The sequence below is a fragment of the Pan paniscus genome, chromosome 19, assembly GCF_029289425.2.
Source record: "Pan paniscus chromosome 19, NHGRI_mPanPan1-v2.0_pri, whole genome shotgun sequence".
Classification (NCBI taxonomy): domain Eukaryota; kingdom Metazoa; phylum Chordata; class Mammalia; order Primates; family Hominidae; genus Pan; species Pan paniscus.
Genome location: NC_073268.2, coordinates 21,900,479 through 21,921,079, shown reverse-complemented (window position 1 = coordinate 21,921,079; position 20,601 = coordinate 21,900,479). Strand labels below are relative to the sequence as shown.

General features: G+C 41.2%; 1 protein-coding gene across 51 annotated transcripts in view; it reads right to left on the bottom strand.

Annotated features, from left to right (window-relative positions):
* BRCA1 (BRCA1 DNA repair associated) overlaps window positions 1-20,601 on the bottom strand; it is a 91,641-nt gene that overhangs the window by 36,359 nt on the left and 34,681 nt on the right. For 19 of the 51 annotated variants that reach the window (XM_063598593.1, XM_057300190.2, XM_063598600.1 and 16 more), the window contains 4 exons: window positions 12,300-12,471; window positions 6,333-6,456; window positions 4,183-4,373; window positions 762-1,072 (listed from right to left, as the gene is read on the bottom strand). In XM_063598593.1, the coding sequence (XP_063454663.1) occupies window positions 762-1,072; window positions 4,183-4,373; window positions 6,333-6,456; window positions 12,300-12,471 (798 nt within the window). 51 annotated transcript variants of the gene reach the window in all.

Here is a 20,601-nt window from a genome sequence, read left to right as displayed (position 1 = left end):
AGGTGATCTGACCACCTCAGCCTCCCAAAGTGCTGGGATTACAGGCTTGAGCCACCATGCCCGGCCATGCAATTATTTTTATTATGAAGTGATGACAATGACAATTAATTACAGGGGTGGTAAACTTTTCAGGATGTCTGAAATCCACAAATAGCCCAAGCAGAAACGAGGTTTTACTGGTCTTAATATTTTAATGGGTATTTTTCCACAGTATGAAGCAATTCCCATTTCTGGCATTAAGGACCCAAGGTGATGCCAAAATCCTAATAGCAAGGGATGTTGCAGGGCAGAAGTGGCAGGGCAGTCTTACAAGCCAGGATGAAAACAAACACTAGAGAAATGCTACTATCTGGCAGTACATTTGGAACCAGTCTGAATTTAGTTAAATATGCTGGTAAATTCACCCATGTGAGAGAAGGGGGAAAAAAAGATGCCTTCTGGGGAATAAAACTATACCTACTTGCTTTTACAGATAGAAAGGAAAATTCCAATTTGAAAGTCCTATATCATACCCAAAGTATAGCTTTTCCACTAATATTTAATAATTATTTTCTCAAGTAAATATACATAAAATAATCCACACTATAGCTTTATCTAGATCTAAATTTTCAGAAATTAGTAATCGAAATTAAATTACACAGAACTGTGATTGTTTCCTAGATTTCTTCCTCTAGGTTATTAATTGACAATACCTACATAAAACTCTTTCCAGAATGTTGTTAAGTCTTAGTCATTAGGGAGATACATATGGATACACTCACAAATTCTTCTGGGGTCAGGCCAGACACCACCATGGACATTCTTTTGTTGACCCTTTCTGTTGAAGCTGTCAATTCTGGCTTCTCCCTGCTCACACTTTCTTCCATTGCATTATACCCAGCAGTATTAGTAGTATGAGCAGCAGCTGGACTCTGGGCAGATTCTGCAACTTTCAATTGGGGAACTTTCAATGCAGAGGTTGAAGATGGTATGTTGCCAACATGAGCTGACTCTGGGGCTTTGTCTTCAGAAGGATCAGATTCAGGGTCATCAGAGAAGAGGCTGATTCCAGATTCCAGGTAAGGGGTTCCCTCTGAAAGGAATGGGAGAAGTTTAATTTACACAACGATGAATGTTGAATTACAAAGTTCTGGTCTCTGATAAGAATTAAAAAGACCAATAAAGTTAGGTTAAGAGAAAAATGGGTACATGAATACAGTGTTGGTGGAAATCCAAAGTAGCTTAGTTTCCTAAAAAGGAAATATGGCATATAGCAAACACCTTAACATGTGTTTACACTTTCAGTCAACAATGCTAGTTTTAGAAATATATCCTAGGGAGATAAAAGATGTATGCAAAGGTTTAGTCATAGGAATGTTCACTGTAACAATGCTTGTAATAGTATAATTTTAGAAACAATGTAGTTGTCCAATAATAGGAGATTAAATTACGATATACCTAGTCCAATGGAGTACTCTTCACCCATTAATTTGAATATAAATGTTGATGTACAATAAAACAGAAATGTTACTAATATATTAAAGACACCTAAGCAATATTATTTATCATGACATTATTTTAAAAATAAAAGTTTATGGGCCGAGCACGGTGGCTCACGCCTGTAATCCCAGCACTTTGGGAGGCCGAGACGGGTGGATCACGAGGTCAGGAGATCAAGACCATCCTGGCTAACACAGTGAAACCCTGTCTCTACTGAAAATACAAAAAAAAAATTAGCTGGGCGTGGTGGCGGGCGCCTGTAGTCCTGGCTACTAGGGAGGCTGAGGCAGGGGAATGGTGTGTACCCGGGAGGCGGAGCTTGCAGTGAGCTGAGATTGAGCCATTGCATTCCAGCCTGGGCAACAGAGCGAGACTCCGTCTCAAAAAAATAAATAAATAAAAATAAATAAATAAATAAAAGTTTATGTAAAATGACTAAAGAAACACAGAAATACTTTATTATTAAAGAATAAGAGTACAGGCCGGGTGCGGTGGCTCAGGCCTGTAATCCCAGCACTTTGGGAGGCCAAGGCGGGCAGATCACCTGAGGTCAAGAGGTCGAGACCAGTCTGACCAACATGGAGAAACCCTGTCTCTACTAAAAATACAAAAAATTAGCCGGGCGTGGTGGTGCATGCCTGTAATCCCAGCTACTGGGGAGGCTGAAGCAGGAGAATCGCTTGAACCCAGGAGGCGGAGGTTGCGCTGAGCTGAGATTGCGCCATTGCACTCCAGCCTGGGCAACAAGAGTGAAACTCTGTCTCAAAAAAGAGTACGGGTAATATTTTTTTTTTGAGAAGGGTCTCGGTCTGTCATCCAGGCTGCAGTGCAGTGGCACAAACATGGCTCACCTGCAGCCTTGACCTCCTGGACTCAAGTGATCTTCCTGTCTCAGCCTCCTGAGTAGCTGGGACCACAGGTGTTTGCCACTTCCAGCTGATTTTTTTTTTTTTTGAGATGGAGTTTCATTCTTGTTGCCCAGGCTAGAGTGCAATGGCGCGATCTCAGCTCACTGAAACCTCTGCCTCCCAGGTTCAAGCGATTCTCCTGCCTCAGCCTCCCGAGTAGCTGGGACTACAGGCATAAGCCACCAAGCCTGGCTAATTTTGTATTTTTAGTAGAGACAGGGTTTCTCCATATTGGTCAGGTTGGTCCTGAACTCCTGCCCTCAGGTGATCTGCCCGCCTCGGCCTCCCAAAGTGCTGGGATTACAGGCGTAAGCCACCCACCATGCCTGGCCCCAGCTAGTTTTTTTTTTTTTTACTTTTTATAGAGATCAGGTCTCGCTACATTGCCCAGGCTGGTCTTGAACTCTTGGCCTCGAGCAATCCTCCCACCTTGGCCTCCCAAAGTACTGAGATTACAGGCATGAGCCACTGCACCTTTCCTTATTTTATCTTTTAACAGGTGGCATCTCAGCTTGGTGAAGTGGCTCACACCTATAATCCCAGCACTTTGGGAGGCCAAGGTAGGAAGATTGCATGAGGCCAGGAGTTAGAGACCAGCCTGGGCAACATAACAAGACCCGTGTCTAACCCCACCCCAAATTATCTTTTTTATTCCCTATATTGTCCAATTTGGGGGCAATGAGCTTATAGTAATTTTGTAAGAAAGGAAAAAAAAGTTGGAAAATGTGGCAAATGCTTTATTTTTGTTTCTTCATCCAAGGTAATGACACCATTACTTTTTTCACTTAATAAATCAGCAGATATCATTACCAAATTAAAAACAGCAGAGATGTCATCCTTGAAACATTTCAGAAAATGCCATGGTATCAGGAATTAAGCATAGCTAAGTAGAATGTATGAGATTCCTAAAATGACCCTAATGAACATGGCCAAATACCACATTTGATGCCAAACAGTGTCTTTTATGATAACGTGTTTTTGAGGATTAAAAACTTTCTTTACTGATTAAAACTCTGATTTACAAGCCATAAAACACCATTCATTAAAAGTGATTTTTAAGGCATAAAATATGTAGTCATTTATATTCATTAACTCATAAAAAAAAAACTTGCTTTGGGATTTGACTCATTTTCTAATAAAGGACTGGCCTAAAACTTTATTCTTTGGCCTTCGGACTCTTGTCTAACAGTTGAAATAAAATATATGTGTGTATATATATATATATATATTTTTTTTTGAGATGGAGTCTTGCTCTGTCACCCAGACTGGAGTACAGTGGTGTGATCTTGGCTCACCGCAACCTCCGCCTCCCGGGTTCAAGTGATTCTGCTGCCTCAGCCTCCAGAGTAGCTAGGATTACGGGCATGCACTAGCACACCCAGTTAATTTTTTTGTATTTTTAGTAGAGACAGGGTTTCACCATGTTGGCCAGACAGGTCTTGAACTCCTGACCTCAGCTGATCCACCTGCCTCGGCCTCCTGGAGTACTGGGATTACAGGCGTGAGCCACTATGCCTGGCCTGAAATAATACATTTAGAGTACACCAAGACTCCCTCATCCTCAAAATAATTAGTTAAACCATTAATTAAAATATAGATGGATTAACAGTTTCAATAATTTTCAAGTAAACCTTGATTAACACTTGAGCTATTTTTCTAAAGTGGGCTTAATTAAGTATAACAAAAGTGTCCATGATAGACTAGTACATCTAAAAGTTGGTTAACCAGAATATCTTTATGTAGGATTCAGAGTAAAATCAAAGTGTTTGTTCCAACACAGCAGATGAAATATTACCTAGATCTTGCCTTGGCAAGTAAGATGTTTCCGTCAAATCGTGTGGCCCAGACTCTTCCAGCTGTTGCTCCTCCACATCAACAACCTTAATGAGCTCCTCTTGAGATGGGTAGTTTCTATTCTGAAGACTCCCAGAGCAACTGTGCATGTACCACCTATCATCTAATGATGGGCATTTAGAAGGGGATGACCTAGAAAGATAAATGGAAGGAGAAAACCATCGCCACCAATTGTGAAAAGACAAATCATACTTCCTGGGCAGCCAAAGCATAAATGAAACAGCTTATGTCAGAGAGATCAGAAATGACTGGCAAAAAAGAGCCCACATGACAGCCTAGAAGTCTGGATTCATGTTGCCTGCCAATATGTCAGGGTTGACATATAACATCTCCCCCAAGGGGTTGGGTTGGTCTGAGGCACCATATCTCCTAGCTGTTTAAAAGCAGGTCAGTAGCTGGGTGTGGTGGCTGGCGCCTGTAATCTCAGCTACTCGGGAGGCTGAGGCAGGAAAATTGCTTGAACCTGGGAGACAGAGGTTGCAGTGAGCCGAGATCACGCCACTGCACTCCAGCCTGGGTGACACAGCAAGACTCTGTCAAGAAAGAAAGGAAAGGAAAGAAAGGAAAGAAAAGGAAAGGAAAGAAAGAAAAGAAAAGGAAGGGAGGAAGGAAAGAAAGGAAGAAAGGAAAGAAAGAAGGAAAGAAGGAAGGGAGGGAAAGGAAAGGAAAGGACGGAAGGAAGGAAGGAAAGGAAGAAAGAAAGGAAGAAAGAATAAAAGCAGGTCAGCAAATTTTTACCAAATTACTCACTGCCACTCACTCTATACACAATATTCTACTTGAGTCTAAATGGATATGTTAGAATCAGATCTCTTATGAAGATAGAAAGTTGATCAATGTCGACATCTCTACACTCATTCTTTCTACTCAGTTTTAGCAGAATTCACAGAATCATCCCTATTGCCTGCCTTTTCAATGTTCAAATTCATTCTAAAAACAAAAGCCAGCTATAAAATATTGTTAGAAAAGCATACACACCCAGTAAATAGTTCCTCTGCTCTTCCAAGTGCTTAGGACTTTGCAAAATAAGATACTTATCAACAGATTTAAAGGGCCTCAGAGGTTAATTAATTTAAACACTTATTGGGTGCTTACTATGGGTCAAATACTAAGGCTAAGCCCCCTGGATTGAAGGTGGGTGAGACCTGAATTACTGCTTTCTCTCTCTCTTTTTTTTTTGTTTTGAGACGGAGTCTTGCTCTGTCGCCCAGGCTGGAGTGCAATGGCACGGTCCCAGCTCACTGCAACCTCTGCCTCCCAGGTTCAAGCAATTCTCCTGCCTCAGCCTCCTGAGTAGCTGGGATTACAGGCACCTGCCACCACGCCTGGCCCTCCAGTAAGGAAAAGAATGGTACTGGACTACATAGTCCAGTACTGGACTGCCATACAGCCCTGTGTTAATAGTGGTGTAAATACACATCTCTGAAAGATATTCTAAATGTTTTCTGGCTTTGGGAGGGCAAGGCGGGTGGACTACTTGAGTCCAGGAATTTGAGACCAGCCTGGGCAACAAGGTAAAACTCCATCTCTACCAAAAATACAAAAACTTAGTGGGTGTGGGTGGCGCATGCTTGTGGACCCAGCTACTCAGGAGGCTAAGGTGGGAGGATTGCTTGAGCCTGAAAAACGGAGGATGCAGTGAGCCATGACTGCGCCACTGCAATCTAGGTGACACAGGGCGACCCTGTCTCAAAAAATAATAATAATAGTAATTATTATTATTATTTTCTGTGGTAAATCAACAGCTAGACTTTTTCTAGAAAGACAAGAATTTTAATTAGGGCAAGGGCTGCCTTGAAGAAATCTACCATCGGTTTCCAAGCTTGTTCAGGTTTTACCTCCATTATATTTTTTTCTGACCTTCAGAAGGGACATATCTATCTAACCGCACATTTCTCATGTTGTAGCTTATGTTATAGGTTCAAAAAACCTATATAGGATTAAACAAAAGAAGTATCCTAGAGCAATAAAAGTGTATAAATGCCTGTAGGCAAAAAACTGGAGAAAGTATGGTGAAAAAAATTAACAATAAGAGTTCAATATAAATGAAGATATCAGATACCACAGCATCTTTACATTGATGTTTCTTACCTTTCCACTCCTGGTTCTTTATTTTTACTGGTAGAACTATCTGCAGACACCTCAAACTTGTCAGCAGAAAGGCCTTCTGGATTCTGGCTTATAGGGTATTCACTACTTTTCTGTGAAGTTAATACTGCTTTAAATGGAATGAGAAAACAAATCTACTTTACTGCTTTGTTCTGATAGTGATAATTCAGGTTAGAATACTGATTTTTTTCAAAAGCATCAATCTATGATACACAAATTGGTTTTTAAACAAGTATATCAGGCAGAATTTTATAAACACAAGCAATGCAACAGACAGATGCTAGCACCAAATGGAATTCAATGATTAAAAAATAATAATGATAATAAAAGGAACACTTTAAGACAGAGTAAATAAAGACACCCAGCTGAGACAAGGCTGAAAAAAAAAAATCTATATTCCTTGGCCCTGAATGATAAAAAATATATATAACAAATTTTTATCTCTGCAGCAAAATAAATTATGCCCAAATCCCCTCAGACAATAGGAAAGAAAGAGTACCGGAGAGCACAAAGTACATTATTTTCTCCATCCCTACTGACTCCACATTAAAGACTGTATGAAATGGGGATTTCAGCTTCTGCATGTCGGGGGTAAACAAGACATGAGTGTCAGACATGAAAGAAAAAACAGGTGACATTTTGCTTCACATTTTCAATTACCGAAAAAAAAGAAAAAAACAAATAAACCCCCTAAACCAACACATACACAAAAAAATCCCAAGGTGCTGGTTGATAAGAAATCTTAAATAATACGTGGAACTAATGACGAAATGGCACAAGAAGGGAAAAATCACAAAACATACTGAAGGCAAAGTTCTGGCATGTTAGTTCTTTTTTTTTTTTTTGAGACGGAGTCTCACTCTGTCGCCCAAGCTGGAGTGCAATGGTGCAATCTTGGCTCACTTGCAACCTCCACCTCCTGGGTTCAAGCGATTCTCCTGCCTCAGCCTTCCTAGTAGCTGACATTACAGGTGCCTGCCACCATGCCCAGCTAGTTTTTTTGGTATTTTTAGTAGAGATGGGATTTTACCCTGTTGGTCAGGCTAGTCTCGAACTCCTGACCTCAAGTGATCCACCCGCCTTGGCCTCCCAAAGTGCGGGGATTACAGACATGAGCCACTGCGCCCGGCCTAATTCATTTTGTAATATATTTACTCCTCCAAATGTATCACTTTGTGCCACTGCCTTCTAGGAAGTGGCTTAAAGGCAGAAGTACTTATTTATTTATTTTTGTTTATTTATTTTTTTTGAGACGGAGTTTTGCTCTTGTTGCCCAGGCTGCAGTGCAATGGCGTGATCTTGGCTTACCACAACCTCTCTGCCTCCCAGGTTCAAGCTATTCTCCTGCCTCAGCCTCCCAAGTAGCTGGGATTACAGGTATGCACCACCATGCCCAACTAATTTTGTATTTTTAGTAGAGATGGGGTTTCTCCATGTTGGTCAGGCTGGTCTCGAACTCCCGACCTCAGGTGATCTGCCTGCCTCGGCCTCCCAAAGTGCTGGGATTACAGGCGTGAGCCACTGCGCCCGACCGTTATTTTTCAAAGAGATGGGTGTCTTGCTGTGTTGACCAGGCTGGTTTCAAACTCTTTTTTTTTTTTTTTTTTTGAGACAGAGTCTTGCTCTGTTACCCAGGCTGGAATACAGTGGCATGATCTCGGCTCACCGCAACCTCTGCCTCCAGGTTCAAGCGATTCTCCTGCCTTAGCCTCCCAAGAAGATGGGATTATAGGTGCCCACCACCACCCCTTGGCTAATTTTTGTATTTTTTGTAGAGATGGGGTTTTACCATGTTGGCCAGGCTGGTCTTAAACTCCTGACCTCAGGTGATCCGCCAACCTTGGCCTCACAAAGTGCTGGGATTATAGGCATGAGCCACCATACCCAGCCTGGTCTAGAACTCTTAAACTCAAGTGATCCTCCTGCCTTGGCATCTCACAGTGCTGGGATTATAGGCGTGAGCCACCATGCCTGGCCAAGGCGGAAATATTTAATAAGTAAAAACAAATAGTTAAAAATTGCAAATGTCTTCTATTCATTAAAAAGTCACTGATGACTGTAATTCATTTTGAGCTTTTATTAGAAAAGCTAAAAGCCATAAATATAGGTAGAAAATTGAAACAAAAGATTGTATTAATTAAACTGTTTTTTAAAGACACTGGGTAGCCTGGGGGGAAATAATCATTGATTTCCTGAGTTAGTCTTCAAATGCATTATTTATAGTTTCCTTTATGCTTGTCTTTTCTGGACCTGTGAGTTTCTAGGATTGTTAAGAACTCTGTTGAAAGTAAGCAGGATCTAACTATGAAGAGAGGTTATCATCCTCCCCACCCCCAATACAGGGTGATAATTGATAAAGGGTAATGTGCAAGTTCCAAGGAATCATATCAAACGGAATTAACCATTGGAAAGAGTTAAAAAAAAGAAAAAAGTGGCCGGGTGATGTGGCTCACGCCTATAATCCCAGCACTTTGAGAGGCCGAGGTGGGCAGATCACCTGAGGTCAGGAGTTTGAGACCAGCCCGGCCAACATGGTGAAACCCTGTCTCTACTAAAAATACAAAAATTAGCTGGGCGTGGTGGCGGGTGCCTGTAATCCCAGCTACTCGGGAGGCTGAGGCGGACATTGTAGTGAGCCGAAATCACACCATTGCACTCCAGCCTGGGCAACAAAAGTGAAACTTCATCTCAAACAAAAACAAAACAAAACAAAACAAAACAAAAAAAATGAAAGGCAGAGGGAAGGCTCAGATACAAACACAGCTATTAAAAAGTCATTCCTCCTTTTGGCCAGAACCACCATCTTTCAGTAATTTGCCAAAATGACGAACACAAAGGGAAAGAGGAGAGGCACCTGATATATGTTCTCTAGGCCTTTTAGAAAACATGGAGTTGTTCCTTTGGCCATGTATATGCGAATCTGTAAGAAAGGTGAAATTGTAGACATCAAGGGAACGGGTACTGTTCAAAAAGGAATGCCCCACAAGTGTTACCATGGCAAAACTGGAAAAGTCTACAATGTGACCCAGCATGCTGTTGGCATCGCTGTAAACAAGTTAAGGGCAAGATTCTTGCCAAGAGAATTAATGTGCGTATTGAGCACATTAAACACTCTAAGAGCCAAGACAGCTTCTTGAAACGCGTGAAGGAAAATGATCAGAAAAAGAAAGAAGCCAAAGAGAAAGGTACGTGGGTTCAACTGAAGCACCAGCCTGCTCCACCCAGAGAAGCACACTTTGTGAGAACCAATGGGAAGGAGCCTGAGCAGCTGGAACCTATTCCCTATGAATTCATGGCATAATAGGTGTTAAAAAAAAAAAAAAAAGACCTTTGGACTGTAAAAAAAAAAGAAAAAGTCATTCTATCACCAGAACATTTAGCATATAAATTCCTCTTCTTACTACAATGGGCCTCATGCAATGAAGCAAATAAGATAACTTGTTAGAAGTTAACAACTTAATAGAACCTGAAAAACAGAGCAAAACCTTTCTGCTTTTTTTTCTCCTTAATCCCTAATTCATTCTCTGAACAGCAAGCCCAACCTAGGCCTTGTGACATGATGATCTACTTGCTGGCTGGTTTAGGAAAGTCTAAATGCAGAGATCCAGAGTCCAAGTTTCAGAATATTATTGTAGTTCCTCTTAAATCATTCCCTCATCTAGATGTCTTAACATGTTACATTCTTTGTGGATAGGAAGTATGGGCCACACCAAACATTTAATAAACTTACAGACTGCCCACTGTGTGCTAAGCATTGTACAGGGTATTGTGAAGAATTAAGGAAGACACTGGAAGACAACAGATATTAAGAAATAATAAACTAGGCCGGGCACCGTGGCTCCCAAGTAGCTGGGATGACAGGCATGTGCCACCACGCCCGGCTAATTTTTTGTAGTTTTAGTAGAGATGTGGTTTCTCCATGTTGGTCAGGCTGGTCTCGAGCTCCCGACCTCAGGTGATTCGCCTGCCTTGGCCTCCCAAAGTGCTGGGGTTACAGGCGTGAGCCACCGTACCCGGCAACAATATTCTTTTTACTAGAAGTTCTGGCCAGGTGCCATGGCTCACACCTGTAACCCCAGCACATTGGGAGGCTGAGGTGAGAGGACAGCTTGAGTCCAGGAGTTTGAGACCAACTTGGGCAACATAGGGAGACCTTGTCTCTACAAAAAATAAAAAAAAAATTAGCTGGGTATGGTGGTGGATGCCTATAGTCCCAGCTACTTGGGAGGCTAAGGCAGGAGGATCGCTTGAGGAGGTCGAGAGGCTGCAGTGAGCTGTGATTATGCCACTGCCCTCCAGCTTGGGCAACAGAGCAAGACTCTCTCTATAAGGTGAGGCTCAGGTCGGGGAGGATGGCTCAAGATCAGGAGTTCAAGACCAGCCTAGTTAACAGTGCGTCCCTGTCTCTACTTAAAAAAAAAATTAAAGAAAAGAAAAAATTATTTTTAAAAAGTTCATTTGAGTTTCAGTTAGACTCACACCAGATTTAGGGAGGAAAAGGCTCAAAACTTATGTTGGTATTAAGTTGTGATATCCAAAACAATTCAGAAATTAAGCATTTCAGTTACAGATCTCCAGAAAAAAATAAACACACATATATACCAAAGAGGAGATAGTAGATTTACACAGATATTCAAAGTCACACAATAATAACATTTTACATCTTACACATTATAATTGAAAGTCTAGTCTGTGTTTAGACTGAAGATGGTGAAAGTACCCCAAAGAAGAGTATTATACTGGGGATGGGACTCTGATCTCTCATTATCTGAGAGATGAACTAAATGAAGATAGTTACAAAGAAAGCATTTAAGGAAATACATTTTGAAGCACTGCCATAGCAACAGAGTTTCTAGCTAGCTTCTTTATCCAAGAGCTACTGTTTCTTCCTGAACACAAAAATACTGCAAGGCACAACTGGGGACCACTTAAAAATACTGCAAGAACACAACTGCCACTGTTCTGTATAAGTAGCAGACTTGAGTTCCTAGAAAGACTCCAAGAAAGGTCTTAAAGTTCCCAGTTGGACTGTGGAACGGGGTGCTGAAGAAGGAACTTTAACACTCAGATAAGAATCACTGAGCTAGGAATGAAGTGTACTTTGGGAGTACTCACCACCCCTGCATGTTTCTAAGCAGCATCCTAGTGGGGACCCCATGCCTAGCATCTCCTATGTGTCTGTTTGTTTGCCCCTATTTAAAAACCTGCCTGATGTATTGTCTTTCCAATTAAAAACTCAAATTTCCATCTCACTTTCCTTCATTTATGCCATTATTCCTCAGCTCAGTGCTCACTTCTTATAGGAAGTCAGCTCTGATCAACTGCATCTGCCTGGTTACTCCAATGGCATTCTCTCAGAGGTCCATCTGGATTTTTTTTGATAACTGTAACATTGCTATAAAGCACTTGACTCTATTGCATAATTAGGCTTTCTGTGTTGTTCTTTTCTTTTCCTTTTGAACTAACAGGAGCTGTATATCACTAGGCTTTCTGTGGATCAAAGTGCAGTTCCTGAAGTATAGGATGTCTCTCCCTATAAATCAGAAGCACATTAAATAGGTCTTTGTGATGTGACACCAGTGTTAAAAGGAATATGCCTGAGTACTTTTTCATAGCTTTCTGAAATTATGGGGTTGCCTGTCACCAATTTCTCCCATTCCACTTAGCTTCCAATAGAGCAAGAGCTATGTTGTATACCATGTATCTTCCATGGGCTCCCCATAGCATCTACTTGTTGTAGGTACTCAGATGACAACATGAATGACTGCCTTGGGTCCCTCTGACTGGTATATTAGTTGTGAGCAGGGACAAGAACCAAGGCTCCATAATTACCCATGTGCTGAGCAAGGATCATAAAATGTTGGAGCTAGGTCCTTACTCTTCAGAAGGAGATAAAGGGGAAGGAAAGAATTTTGCTTAAGATATCAGTGTTTGGCCAACAATACACACCTTTTTCTGATGTGCTTTGTTCTGGATTTTGCAGGTCCTCAAGGGCAGAAGAGTCACTTATGATGGAAGGGTAGCTGTTAGAAGGCTGGCTCCCATGCTGTTCTAACACAGCTTCTAGTTCAGCCATTTCCTGCTGGAGCTTTATCAGGTTATCTTGCATGGTATCCCTCTGCTTCAAAAACGATAAATGGCACCAAGAAAATGAAATACTTTGAGAAGCTTTCCATTAAATGAAAATATATCATACAAATTAATTTTAGCACAGGAATTGAAATCACCTAGTATGGAACTACAAGTTCTGGCTGAACACCTTTTAATCTAACCACATTCATGCAATTAATGCCCATGAAATTATTTCCAAATGATGTTAGTGAGGGAAAAAATCCTCAAATTCCCCCAAATAGACTTGATGTTATTGTGATGTCCTTTTGAAGTTGGTTATTTTCTTTTAAAGCTGGGAGTGAAAAAATAATTAAGGTATTTAAACACTATCGATATTTAAAATTAGCATGAATCTGTTAACATTTTATTTATATGGGCACATTTCAAAGACTTGGTGTTGTGAGATTCATCAGACATTTAGGTTAGTTCATATAAAAATGTGTGATTTTTAGACTGATGTAATGTTGAAAAAAGCCCTCTATCTATGGCATTTTATAAAAATACAACAAATATAAAAATACTATCAGTAATCCTGCCTAGATTACTGGCTTGTGAGGACTCTTCCTTTTCTGGGATTCTTTGAACCTTTAGTTTCTTTTCTTTCTTTCTTTCTTTTTTTAAGTCTCCCTCTGTCACCCAGGCTGGCACCATCTCGGCTCACTGCAACCTCTTCCTCCCAGGTTCAAGCGATTCTCCCACCTCAGCCTCTCAAGTAGCTGGCATTACAGGTGCTTGCCAAGACGCCCGGCTAATTTGGGTAATTTTTGTAGAAACAGGGTTTTACTATGTTGGCCAGGCTGGTCTTGAACTCCTGACCTCAAGTGATCAGCCCGCCTCGGCCTCCCAAAGTGCTGGGATTAGAGACATGAGCCATTGTGCCTGACCTGAACCTTTAGTTTCTAACAGAAAAAGCAAAAAGCTAATTCATGAATCTATCTGTTTGCTTAGTTAATTAGACAACTATTTACTATCTATTAAGCACCAGGCGCTGTCCTAGTACTGAGGATATAGCCCTCATGGTGCTGCCATTCTAGACAGGGACATCTCATCTAGAATGTGTCCACCTAGAGATCATTAGCAAGGACCTGTGAGAGGGAAGGATCCAACAGAAAGAGCCCTGAGAAAGCCTGTAAGATAGTTACTGTTTTTAAAATAATGAGTTCTTTTTGCTTATGGGCTCCTGTTGTTTATTGGTCCATTTCAAAGAAGAATGTGCTAAGTCCAAGTATTTGATAAACAAAGAATTTAGGTATGTAAGGAGTTTTCCAAAATATCCTTTTTAAGAATTTATTTTATTTATTTATTTTTTTTGAGACAGTCTTGCTCTGTTGCCCCAGGCTGGAGTGCAGTGGTGTGATCTTGGCTCACTGCAACCTCCGCCTACCTGGTTCAAGCAATTCTCCCTGCCTCAGCCTCCCAAGTAGCTGGGATTACAGGCACCTGTTACCATGCCCGACTAATTTTTTTTTTTTTTTTTGAGACGGAGTCTCACTTTGTTGCCCAGGCTGGAGTGCAGTGGCGCAATCTCGGTTCACTGCAAGCTCCGCCTCCCAGGTTCAAGCCATTCTTCTGCTTCAGCCTCCTGAGTAGCTGGGATTACAGGCGCCCGCCACCATGCCCAGCTAATTTTTTGTATTTTTAGTAGAAATGGTGTTTCACCGTGTTAGCCAGGATGGTCTGGATCTCCTGACCACATGATCCTCCCGCCTCGGCCTCCCAAAGTGCTGGGATTACAGGCGTGAGCCACCACACCTGGCCTAGTTTTTGTATTTTTAGTAGAGACGGGGTTTCACCATGTTGGCCAGGCTGGTCTTGAACTCCTGACCTCAGGTGATCTGCCCGCCTCGGCCTCCCAAAGTGCTGGGATTACAGGCGTGAGTCACTGTGCCTGGCTTCAAAATATACATGTTTAAAAATCACTTTTAGAAGGAACATCAATGGTTGCCAAAAAGTCCAGTGGGGGAGTAGGGCAGGAACACATTGTTTCACTCTCCATTTCTTCTTCTGATCCTTAAAAATGACTTTGCCCTTTACTAAAAACAAGCCATCTTCTTTCTCCTGCTACACTGAGTTCACAATTTTCAGGAGGTTTTTATGACCAGAAAATGTATTCCTAGCTTCACAAAGGTTTCTACTGCTACTCTAACACTGCTTTGCTGCCAAGGTCTGCAGCAATGCCATTGCCACCACGTGGTACTCGTGAGTAGTTACATCACTGATCAAACCCTAGCCAAAGTCTTGCCTCAGTCAACCTGGAATGAAAGCACACAGATATCTGACCAAAATGCTTCACAGGCTGTATTAGTCACTACTGTCACAACCATCACATCTAACCTCTAGGTGGCCATTACATAAATCAGAAAAAGTAGTGGGGTAATTATTAATAGATAACTTTCCTTTGGGTTTCCCAAAGGAATTATTTTTTATAACTTAGACAAATTCCCCAGCAGGTAAGTGGCCAAATACATTAGGGAGAATAAAACCAATAGGTTTCTAAGACTTCTTGATTCTAATTCTGAAGTGCTCCTTCAATTAGCTCTAGCCTTCTACTTCTACTATGCTGCTCTGATCTCTACTTTTAATACAGCTACATTACTGTAGAAGTTCCCTAAAAGCCTTGTTTATCATGTCTTTTTCTTCCATAAAGACCCTTAGTGCTCCATCCTGGCCATCACAGTGAAACCCTGGCTGAGGCAGAAGAATCACTTGAACCCAGGTGGCGGAAGTGCAGTGAGCCGAGATCGTGCCACGGCACTCCAGCCTGGGCAACAGAGCAAAACTCTGTCTCAAAAAAAAAAAAAAAAAAAAAAAAAAGAAAAGAAAAAAACCCTTAGTAGTATACCACTGCTGAGTTATACTTTTTGAACACTATATGTTAGTCATTACTGCCATTAGGATAAAATTCCTCAACATAGCATTCAAAAGGCCCTTTACACCCTGGTATTATCTCTCATTTCTCCCAACACCCCTCACACAAGTTGTTTTCCTATAACACATGACAACTTTATGTTTCCTGGGAATTCCATGACTCTGTACCTTTACCTTACTTGCTGCCACTCCTCTTTTTCCACTTGGAAAAATTCTCATCTTTCAAGGCCTAGTTTGAATGTCTCCTTAAGTCCCCACCAGGAGGAGTTGTGAAATATGAGAAGTAAGGGCAAGTGGGCAGAATGTGGCTAATTCTAATAAGACTCCTGAAATGTGCAGCAGAGCAGCCGGAACTGGTCTGGAGGGAAGCAGAGTGTATATCTGACCCTTGTTTGTTCACATTCATTACATATAAATATATATATAAAACCTTCCCATAAAACATGTGTATTTAATGAGTTAAAACTATTTCTAATGTTCCTACTACTACATAATAAGCCTAATCCAAATACAAGCTGAAGTCTTAGCACAAATAGTGGCTTTATCATGCTAGTTTTGTCGACATGTTGTGAATATTTTCAAATATACAGAAAACTTGAAGCAACTTTGCAATGAGTGTTTATATATCTACTACTTAGAATCTATAATTAACATTTCCTATATTTACTTTATCACATACACACACACACACACACACACACACACACACACACACACACAGAAGTCCCCACCAATAATCCATCTCCTATCGGGAACAGATGATCTCTCACTACTTGATTTACATTGCTAATGCATTAGTATACCCAAATGGAACACATGACCTTGATAGGAGGAAGCTTCCCTTAATCATATTTGTCTCCCTAATGCCTAGCAGACAGTAAGCACCCAGCAAGTGTTTATTAATGAGAAGATAAATTAATAAGTATAGTTAATCAGTCTTCTGTAAAAACAAACAAAAACCCAGATATCAATGATACCAAATTAGGAATTCTCTATCATCTATATACTTTTTCTCGGTTCAGTACAAAAAGGGAAAAAAAAAATCCCACTTCAACAGTTTTTCCTGCCTGTGCTACTTTAGACGTAAGATAGCCTGAAATCTGACTTCAACTGTTTTGGGTAGATGCTTAGTAAAAACACGTTGCAAAATGAATCCTGAACAAATAGACACATCTCTGGGAATAAGATTAGAAATACAGAAAAACCAGGACATTGTATATTGAATGTCAAATATAATACAGTATGGCTAAGGCAGATGTAATCAGAAATTGCAACCTTAAACTTTAAAACACAATGGACAGAATTAGATGATGGGTATATTGACAGAGTCCCAAACCCACATTCAAAAAGGATCATAGGAATTGCAAAGAGAGAAAAGGCCTCCTAAATCTTTTCATCAATTTAGTTGCCATGGCAATCCTGAAGAAGTGGAGAATACTGGTGACAGCTCAGATACAGAGTGGGGAGTCATCTCAAAGGTTTCTTGACAACTCCAAGGGGCTTCAGGTCTAGAGGGATTTGCTCTGTACAGAGAATGGGCAGTAGAAGATAAGCCTTCTCTAATTGTAGTTCTCATAGCAATGCAAGATTTAGATTTTAAAACTGGATATCACCCAGTGTTGGCAAGGTACAGGAAAATGGGAACTATCATATACCACAGGGGCTGGAAGAGCATAAACTGGTTTAATCTTTCTAAAAAACAATTTAGTAACATGTATCAAACACCAAAATCCTAGTCCCAGTAATTTAGACTAAGGAAATAATCAGGGATGTAGGCAAATATTTAGCTACCAGGATGCCACTATAGTGATGTACATAATAGCAAACTGTGCCTCTTACCCTGAAACCTCCAACATTCAGCAATAGGTCAAATAAATCATGATACACTGGAAAGACAGAATCCCATATAGTAATTAAAAATGAAGTCACTTAAGAATTTTAACGACCCAGGCTGAGTGCGGTGGCTCACGCCTGTAACCCCAGCACTTTGGGAGGCCGAAGCGGGTGGATCACTTGAGGCCAGGAGTTTGAGACCAGCCTGGCCAACATGGAGAAACCCTGTCTCTACTAAAAATACAAAGTTAGCTGGGCATGGTGGCACATGCCTGTAATCCTAACTACTCGGGAGGCTGAGGCAGGAGAATCGCATGAACCGGGAGGCAGAGGATGCGGTGAGCCGAGGTCACACCATTGCACTCCAGCCTGGGCAACAAGAGTGAAACTCCATCTCAGAAAAAAAAAAAAAAAAGAAAAAAGAATGTTAATGCTCCAGTAAAAGCTAGATTATAATGTACAGAATTATCTGGATTTCTTGTTTTTGAGACAGGGTCTCACCATATCACCCAGGATGGAGTGCAGTGGCACCATCATGGCTCACCAGGGCCTCAACTTGCTGGGATCAAGCAATCCTACCCCAGCCTCTCAAGTAGCTGAGACTACAGGTGTGCACCACTAAGCCTCACTAATTTTTTTTTTTTTCCCAGACAGGGGTTGCCCAGAACAGAGTGCAGTAGCGTGATCACAACTCACTGCAGCCTTGACCTCCGGGGCTCAGGCAATCTTCCTGCCTCACCCTCCCAAAGTGCTGGGATTACAGGTGTAAGCCACTGTGCCTAGCTTCCTGGATATACTTTAAAGATAAAGTATATACAAGCACCCCTGTGCACACACAGGAATACTAAAAGAATATACACCAATAAATTGCTAACCATTTCTGGATAACACAAATTGCAATTAACTTACCATTTTAATCATTTTAAGTGTACAGTTCAGTGGCATTAAGTATTTTCACACTGTTGTGTTACCATTGCCACTATCTATCTCCAGAACTTTTTCATCATACCAAACTGAAATCTGCACTCATCAAACAGTAACTCCCCATTTCCCCCTCCCCAAGTCCCTAGTAACCACTATTCTACCTTCCATCCTATGAATTTATCTTTTTTTTTTTTTTTAAACTGCTCCTTGTGGAGCAAGGCTTATCTATAGGCAATGTACCCAGAGTAACCAAATGTAACTATTCTAGGTATCTCATATAAGTGGAAGCATATAACATGTGTCCTTTGGTGTCTGGTTTATTTCAGTTAACACAATGTCTTCAAGGTTCGTCCATGGATGATTTTTGTTTATCTGTATTTTCTAAGTTTTCTATGATGCACATATATAACTTTATAAGAATATCAAGCTTTTCTCAACTTCATCTAATCTGACTTCAGAAAGTTCATAAAAAAACATCATTCACTTACGAGCAGCTAAAAGGGTATTTAAGATTTAGGTGGGAAAAAGAAGCCACAGCAGGATGAATCGAGGGGGTCTGAACGGCTTCATTTTAAGAATGTGCCTACGGCAGGTCAGAGAACATAAGCAAACTGTCTAAGATCACATAGCCCAGTACAGAACTCTCACCAATATTATTGCCAGCAACTGCTGTGTGTGTATTCTGCATAGAACCCTGTGCTGGGAATACAAAGAACCAACCTAATTATTAGAAGTTGTCAATTTAGTGGGAGATAAATAAATGAAAAAAATAAACTGAGATGAGCCTGAATTTTTGCATGAGAACTTGGAAAATTTTGGTGCCACTTCTACAAATAAAAATTAGGAGGCCAGGCCTGGTGGCTCACGCCTGTAATCTCAGCACTTTGGGAGGCTGAGACGGGTGGATTATTTGAGGTCAGGAGTTCGAGACGAGCCTGGCCAACATGGTGAAACCCTCTCTCTACTAAAAAAATACAAAAAAATGAGCTGGGCGTGGTGGCAGTCACCTGTAATCCCAGCTACTTAGAAGGCTGAAGCACGAAAATCACTTGATCCTGAACCTGGGAGCTGAAGGTTGCAGTGAGCCAAGATTGTGCCACTGCATTCCAGCCTGGGTGACAGAGCAAAACTCCATCTCAAAAAAAAAATTAGGAGACAGAGCCTGGTTCTATGATGAAGATGATATTAATTTTTAGACGTTGTGATACAGAATGTTTTTTCTAGACTATTCTGCCTTTAGTACATAAACATTTCATATTACATTACCAAATGGTCATACATATGGTAAAGCTTTTATTTACTTCATAGGTGACCAAATTATTGGCCTTGACCATTAGGTCCACAAAGTAAAATTGTGTACTTTCTTTTTTTTTTTTTTTTGAGATGGAGTTTCACTCTTGTTGCCCAGGCTGGAGAGCAGCAGCATCATCTCAGCTCACTGCAACCTCCGCCTCCTGGGTTCAAGTGATTCTCCTGCTTTAGCCTCCCATCTTTCTTTTTTTAAAGAAAAAAGATGATTTATGAGCAATTAAAAAAAAAAATAGGCCAGGCGTGGTTGCACACACCTGTAATCCCAGCATTTTGGGAGGCTGAGGTGGGATCACTTGAGCCCAGGATTTTGAGACCAGCCTGGGCAACATAGTGAGATGTTGTCTCTAGTAAAAACTTAAAAATTAGCTGGAGGTGTTGGTGGGCGCCTGTGGTCCCAGCTACTCGGGAAGCTGAGGTAGGAGGATCGCTTGAGCCCAGGAAGTCAAAGCTACAGTGAACCATGACTGCACTACTCCATTCCAGCCTGGGTAACAGAGTAAGAGACCCTGTGTCAAAGAAACCAAAAAGAAAAAAATAACTAGATTTTAAAAGGGGGAAAAAAAAAAGAAGAAGAGAAAGAAGTATCCACAAAACAGTGAAAGGCTAGATGGTCTCTATTAGGAAGAGAACCCTATAGTCTCCAACTTGGTACCAAGAATAAACACCAAAATTGCGATTGCTGGCAATAATATTGGTGAGAGTTCTGTACCTGGCTGTGTGGCCTCAGGCAGTTTGCTTACCTTCTCTGACCTGCAGTAGGCATATTCTTAAAATGGAGCTATGCAGAGCCCCTTGAATCATCCTGCTGTGGCTCCTTTTTCTCACCTCTCTTGATACAGTAAGTGCCGTCATGTTTTTGCTATAGGGGAAATGATGTGTTTTTGTTTGTTTGTTTTTGAGATGGAGTCTCACTCTGTCACCCAGGCTGGAGTGCAGTGGTACAATCCCAGCTCAGTGCAACCTCCACCTCCCAGGTTCAGGCGATTCTCCTGTCTCAGCCTCCAGAGTAGCTGGGATTACAAGGCATTGGCCACCACGCCCAGCTAATTTTTGTATTTTTAGTAGATGTGGGGTTTCACCATGTTGGCCAGGCTGGTCTCAAACTTCTGACCTGAGGTGATCCACCCACCTTGGCCTCCCAAAGTGCTGGGATTAGCAAATGGGTTTCGAAGGTTTAGCTTATTCATTAAAATCAGTATTTAGT